This window comes from Palaemon carinicauda, chromosome 11 (assembly GCF_036898095.1).
Source record: "Palaemon carinicauda isolate YSFRI2023 chromosome 11, ASM3689809v2, whole genome shotgun sequence".
Classification (NCBI taxonomy): domain Eukaryota; kingdom Metazoa; phylum Arthropoda; class Malacostraca; order Decapoda; family Palaemonidae; genus Palaemon; species Palaemon carinicauda.
The window spans coordinates 87,602,089-87,609,588 of record NC_090735.1 but is presented as its reverse complement, the minus strand read 5'-3'; the positions used below and the strand labels follow the sequence as shown (position 1 = coordinate 87,609,588).

The window sequence follows — 7,500 nt, the reverse complement described above, 5'->3', positions numbered from 1 at the left end:
AGGATATTTTGATAAGGTAACACATTAGAATGTTGAGATTCATTGCTGGAGTGAGGTTGAAAGATCATATTGCAAAGAAAGTTTATCAAAACACAATGTCCAGAAACTGGAAAGTCTGAGAACTGCGGTATTAGAATTTTCATATTGAAAAAATATCTTCTAGGTATTATAGACATACAGTACTTTATTGTATGAACTTTTCAACGAAGTATATTTTTGGGTGTTTAGTAACACTTGACAGTATTTTGTCTGGAATGTTTTGTTATTCAAATTTATGTCAAGTAAGGTGTACTTTGTTTTATTTATTATGAAAGTATTTTACATTTTTCAATTGAAAAGCATGCACATGTTCTTGCAGGCTAGTGAAGGTGAAGGTGGAGGAGATGAAAGTTGTCCAAGAGTGAAGAAGGTCATGATTTGGACAGAGCTCCAAGCCTCAGGGAGACAAGTTACTCAAATTGCTACCTCAGCATGTGGAGCCACTGCCATTATTAATGTTTTGGTAAGTTGACAGTTCTGGGCACCATTTTCTTGCATTCTTTGGAACTTTCTGTTAGGTAAACATTGCAAATTTTAGTTGTTGTTCACAAGATATTCATTTTGGGAGGATAGGCCAGTGCATTGTCCATGATGAGGAGGACCTTAAATGGCAACTTTTTTCCGGGAGGTATATTTTCATACATCCATTCTATAAAGACTTGGCTAGATACTTAGGCTTTACTGTTGGACTGCCATATCACCCTCAAGTGGTGCTTTTATCGTGTGTTTTTTAAAAACCCCTTAGGTTTTTGGAATGATAAACATGTAGGTGCTTGACTTATTTGTATTCCCACACAGCAACAGAGTTAGCCCGTATTTCATAGGCTTATGCCCATGCAAAGCCTTTTCATCCTGGGTGAAGTAAGTTTTCTTTCGCCTAGCCTATCAAAAAAGAGCCAATTTTGTCATTGTTTGAAAACTTGAGACTATAACTGTTTGCATTAAAGTAGCTTAAAAATTTCCCATCTTATTTATGAGCAGTTGCATTGTGTGAACTGGCAGCCTCCCTATGCCTGACAACTGTATGAATACCACTTCTCTTTTTGAATTTATTAAACCAGCCTTGGCTAGCCCTAAAACTTTTCTAAAATCTGGATCATCACTTTTCCCGGGGGTGTTTTTGATGATATCTGAATGTATTTGATTTGACTTTTCATGTATGATTGCCAGAAACAATAACCTGCCAAAATTGTCTTTAATTAATCCATATTAATAACAATTTCTCAACTTCCTTGATGGTATTACTTACTTGGTATATATATATATATATATATATATATGATAGACCTTTTGCTATATTAGCCTCTTTAATGACTTCTTCATTTTTTTTTAAATCACGGATGGTCAATTTCAGTATACCATACTCTTTGGAAATGTAGGTCATATGAACAATTTTTTTTTTTTGTTTTTTCAATTATCTCCTTTCTTAGTTCCATAGTTGTTCCCAAAACCTTCCTTTTTGGCTTACTGCTGTACTTCTACTGCTAATCCTCCTAGGGGCTATAGTGAATGGGTAAACCCTGTAAATCCAAAATGAATGATATTTAAGAAAATGATAATTGAACAATTTTTTGTGGGTCTGAACTGGGCGAGAGCTTCTTGTAAACAGAGTCATTCTCCCCTATCTTATGCACATCTTTTACCTATTTCTGTACCTTTAAATCAGAACTCAAGCTATGTTATTAAATTAAGCCAGGTTACTTGAAAGTGATAAGCCACAGTCTTATTTGTATAGTGATCTTAAGATACTGATATGGAACTAAGATTGGGAACAATTTGTCAAGTTTCATGTTGCATACATTTTCATAAAGCCATATTCTTAGGTACTGTACTAATCAACCATTCATGACCATTGTATATAATACTGTACTTGATCAAAATTAGTACAGTATATGTTTTACTGTATTAGCTCAATAAGAATTTTCTTTAATGTTAAGAGAAAAGAACTTAAACCAAGTAGAAGTCCATATTGTTGTTCTGGTGTAAAGTTAACTGATCAATGTTAGAATGACTGTTTACTGCAAAATATTGGGCAGTTGCATTTGAGTTTAGAAGAGATTAGCAACCATAGGAAAATTTATGCATCATCGATTTTTAGCCATTCAGTTTGTGTGTTTCAGACCTTTAAATGAAGGGAGAAATGTAGCTAGGTCTGAAGTACAGTATTAGCATAAATGATTATAGTATTGCCTACAGCGTGCTGTTTGTTCGGTAACTGGAATACAAACCAATGCTATTTATAAGGAGTATTACTTTCGGTGAAACTGAAAGGACGAGCCATTGAAATTTCAACGAGGGTTAACTACCCATCCCGCAAGTTAGCAGGGGGTAGGGGCGCTAGCTTGCAACCACTCCCACTTGCACACCTGTGATTTAGCTCACTTTACTTTTGGCTCGGATGGAGAACGGTTGTTACCGCTCTTCATCCTCACCTATTTTGGACTGGTATTCATTTATTTATATATGTATATATATATATATATATATATATATATATGTGTGTGTGTGTGTGTATCTATGCATGTATGTACAGTAGGGTTCCGAATTATGTGTGTTCGAATTATACGATTCCCTTTTTATGCGATCACTATTTTTCAAAAATAAATTTTCTGTACCTGCGAAGCTGTTCAAAGTCTGCGAGTCATACATTACAAAATGTATCAAATCTATTGTCTTTTTAAGTATATTGGTAGCCCTAAATACAGTGATTTATAATAAATGTTACAAAACAATATTAACATTACATCTTATTAACATAATTTAATAATAAATAGCCTATTTAAGCATAAAATTCCACATCAACTATGAAATCAACTTCTAACTGTGCGAGTCCAGCTGACAAAATGTAAACAGAATTGTGGTTACGTTCTCGGCAATCTTTATCTTTCTCTAACCTTTTTATAATTTTAGTGGTAGTGTTAATGATGGTATATTAAAGCATTATTTTTGTTTAGTACAGTAAATGTAAAAACTTTATTTTTCCCTTCGCCCATTCAAGGTTTTCACGAGTAGACTGGGTTCGTTTATCGGCAGTGAATAGCCTAAAGCTCGGTAACGAGTCGGCAATATTTTGTCATTTTAAACAGTATACATTTGATTTGCAAAGATTGGTTTTGTAGAGTACATGGTATAATTATAAAAATCTCTCTCTCTCTCTCTCTCTCTCTCTCTCTCTCTCTCTCTCTCTCTCTCTCTCTGTAAGAAATAAGACCTTAGTACATATGGCAACCTGAGTTTAAGAATGAAATTAAGATGACTATTGTTAGTTGTGGCGATCAATTCCTTGCTTCAGGAGGTACACGAAACAAAAACACGGCATTTGATTACAACAGCTGATTCATTCTCTCTCTCTCTCTCTCTCGTGTTATACAATACTTATGAATAGATGAAGAAACCAAAATCAGTTTTCTTAGTGTCAATTAAATACGAAACGAAAAAATTATACCGTGTATACATCCATTTCAATGTTAGCTTAAAATACGGCATCTGATTTCATCAGCAAACCACTATTTTTTAGGAAACATCATTTTATTCTAGAAAATTTCTACTCTTTAAATAGTTTATTGCACATTAAGAAAACGTGTACTTTTGTTTTTAAATTTCGGGTTTGTTTTAAAAATCGAGTATTGTTGACTTCTTTTTGTTTTACTTTTGGCTGTGATCAGATCAGCTGATGTCTAGCTGCCGCTCTCAAGAATATGCGCGTACAAATACAGTAACAAAGTATTGTTTATACCATCTCTTAACTTATTCAAACCATCTACACAGTTGATATTACATAAGCACCAATGTGTTATAACCTATCATATTTTTTTTTAGTACATTTAAAATCTCTCTCTCTCTCTCTCTCTCTCTCTCTCTCTCTCTCTCTCTCTCTCTCTCTCTCTCTCTCACTAACAAATGAAATCTTTGTTGCTTCACAAAGTTTATTATATTGAAAATTAAACATTATTAAATATTCCTTACTTTCTCCAATATCACACCATCTCTGTCACATCGAACGTTATAGCGGTAACTTAATTGTTCGAAAACTTGAAAAATTGGACTAGTACTTGCTTCTTCTCTTACTTTTTTTTAGATGGTTTCATAATTGAAGTGGGTACAAGTCGACTTATAACTAAAGTTAGGAAAAGTATTTTGGATGTGGAATGGACAATCATCTTTAGTAGCAGTTTAGAATTATCGTAAATTATCATTCTGTCATTAGCGGCAGTTTGATATTGTTGATTAAACGCAAAAAAAGAAAAGAAAAAATTTTCCTGCTTTGCTATGTATGTAATACCTATGTAGGAATTTATGTAGATACGGTAAATAATATTTGTAATAACATATTTACTAAAAGCTTTTGATGTAATTATTTATCACTTTGATCATGCGTGTTTAATACCTTCGTTTGTTTATTATGATCGAAGATGGAGCGTACAGTAAACGAATGGAAGGTTTCCGTTTCAGGCGGCGTCATAAAGAAAAACATTATGTAAATGGCATTCATTTCATTTATTTGGAAGTTCTAAGAAAAATTAAGTAGAACATTGTTAATAACAAAATCAACATATAATCACTACTTGGTAAGATTGCTGTCGATGCAAAAACTAACCTATACACAGATGTGTAAATGCGTCTGTTTCTTCGTTATGATCAGATATAAATGTAAACAAAACATAGTGATGGTTTTGCTATTCACCAGTTGTCTTATACAATAGATATGGCAAACATTAAAATTTGTCTGTCTTTTGGGTCGTGTTATAACGGGGAATATACAGTGTTTACACCCATCCTGGTTGTAATTTAAATTTTTTTTCAAGTTATTAGAACTTCAAAGTATATTAAATGTTTGATTTATTTACAAGAACAATTAGATATCATAAAGATATACAGTATAGTACATAGAAAGTATTGAAAATGGGTAGTAAACACGTTTGAATAGGCAAGTTGTTGGTTGCCATGGCCCCAATGGAATTGCTTTTGTTAGTTGTGTGTTTCGAAATATGCGATTTTCCATTTATACGAGGTCATTAATCGACCAAATTCTCACATATATATATATATATATATATATATATATATATATATATATATATATATATATATATATATATATATATATATATATATATATATATATATATATATATATATATATATACATATATATATATATATATATATATATATATATATATATATATATATATATATATATATATATATTATATATATTATATATATATATATATATATATATATATATATATATATATATATATATATATATATATATATATATATATATATATATATTTGTTCCGACACGAATACTTTACCTCGAATTACCTCTTCGGAGGGTCCTTGACCCTCTCTCAAACTCGACCAAGCTTTCCCGCGCTACCCCCCCTATCTCTCTCCCGATAGTTCCTACCCCCGCCGCCAGGATAATTCCTGCGGCCCGGATTAGGGCAGGTCACTGCTTTTCCCGGGTCAGGATCTCATTAAGTCCTTGGTCGTGAGATACGAAGCATCTCACTCTTTCGCTTAAACTCTCGATCCTTTGGCGCGTTGTGATCCCACGTGTTCCCAGTGTACGGACTTGTGTTTTTTCTGCGATAGTGCGTTTTCGCAAAGTGTCCTCAGTCCGTTCCCCTTGTGTTATCCAGGGTTTTCTGTAACTCGTTAGTGTTGACCTTCGTGTGCGAACGATGGAGAACGTGCGTCGTTGTCCTGGTCCTAGAGCAGGAAAGTCGTGTGGGGCTTTTCTCTCTAAACCAGAAGCGGACCCGCATTCCCTTTGTTCCACGTGCAGGGGTAAAGTTTGTTCCTCCTCGGACACATGTTCCGAGTGCGTGAGTTGGGACGACATTCAGTGGGTACGGTATGGTACAAAGAAAAAGAAGTCGTCTAAGCGTTCCCCCAAGAAAGTGAGTGGCGTGTCCTCCTTACAGTCGGTCAGTGATCGGTCCGACGAAGCCTCGGCCTCTCCGTCTCCTTCGCAGAGGAGTGGCCAACAAGCCCCCAGTGTGATTGTGAGCCATAGTGTCCTCCCAAGTGAACCCAGTGTGAGGGAGGAACCAAGGGCTGGCCCCTCGGGAGTAAACGGAAGGGCCGCGAGTGTTTCGGGCGAATCGGGCCACGTGGCAGGGGAGCACGCTTCCTCAGAAGACCCGGTATGGGGCAGTGGGGCGATCTCAGTCTCCCCCCGCCCTCGTTGGCCGGTGCGTTGGGTTCCCCCTCGCCAGAAGAGAACCACTCGAGAATTCGTCGCCCGAGTAGCGACACCTTCGGGTGGAAGTTACCGAAGACCCCAGGGAGGTCACCGCTAAGGATGGACGTATCCCTGGGTCCATGGCCTTCTAGCAGGGACAGAGTGGACTCGGTTCCCTCGGTATCCACAGCAGTTCCCGAGAACTTTCTCCAGCACCCTGTCTCGGACGGTCGACGGCGAAGGGCCTCCCCCGCGCATCGCTCTAGCAGTTGTTACGTGAGGAACGTAACACCCTCGGACTCTTCGGAAGCAGACTCATCCTCCGGAGGAGAACGCAGGGAGAAACGGCACCGTAAGAGAGCGCGGACCGATAGTGATCGGTCCCGCTCCAGGTCGAGGTCGCGGCACAGTAGGAGGCGCCCACGCTCTCACTCCCGTAAGTACAAGAGGGAGGTCTCTCCCGGCGGCGGCGAATGGTTCTACGTGCCCCCAGGAGAGTCCAGGAAGCACCGCTCTCCAGACTCTCGGTCCAGTGATCGAGCCTCCAAGTTGTCACTGCCTACATACAACTTGGAACCGCTCGACCGGCCACGCTAGAAGGACCTCACTCTCAGGCACAAGTCCTCGAGGCCTTCGGTTCACCCCGCCCAGCGGGAGGAAGCGCGCTTCCGAGAAGACAGCCCGACCGAACCAACCCAGCTGGGTCGGACGTCGAGCGGGAAGGACCGGTTGCCGGGGTCGGGTCTTCCCACCGGGACCGTGTCCTCCGCGTCCAGAGCCTTGGGCCAGTCGAAAGGCCTCCGGGGGTCGGTGGCACCCGCCACACGGCGAGACCCAACCGTGTACGGTGCGCCCTACGGTTGCGGGACGGCCTCCCTGGGACCTAGTAGGGAGCGGCCAGTTTACCACCCAACCACGGCTCCCCTCAGCCAAGCCGATGCCTCGGTCGACGGAGGCGAGGTTTCCCCGTCGGAGGACTCCGCCTACAGAAGAGTGGTAGGCCTCGTCAGAAGGACCCATGGGATTCCGGAACCCGAGGCGACGAAGGTGAATACCTGGAGGTCGAGCCTCTTGAGATACACACACCGGGACGCCCTTCCGAAGTCCTCTCTGGCCCTGCCTCTCGCCCCAGACCTAGTACTCGGCCAGGAGTACATCGACAACTTGGTGGCCAGCACTGCGGAGGCCCCCAGGTCCCAGAGTTCCTCCAAACTCCTCCAGGGTCTTAAACTACAGGCCAAAGTTTATATCCCGGAAGGGCG

General features: G+C 39.7%; 1 protein-coding gene across 5 annotated transcripts in view; it reads left to right on the top strand.

The window, feature by feature from the left end:
- LOC137650085 (uncharacterized) overlaps positions 1-7,500 on the top strand; it is a 513,271-nt gene that overhangs the window by 294,454 nt on the left and 211,317 nt on the right. For all 5 annotated transcript variants that reach the window (XM_068383168.1, XM_068383169.1, XM_068383163.1 and 2 more), the window contains one exon: positions 359-502. In XM_068383168.1, the coding sequence (XP_068239269.1) occupies positions 359-502 (144 nt within the window). The remainder of the gene's footprint in view (positions 1-358; positions 503-7,500) is intronic.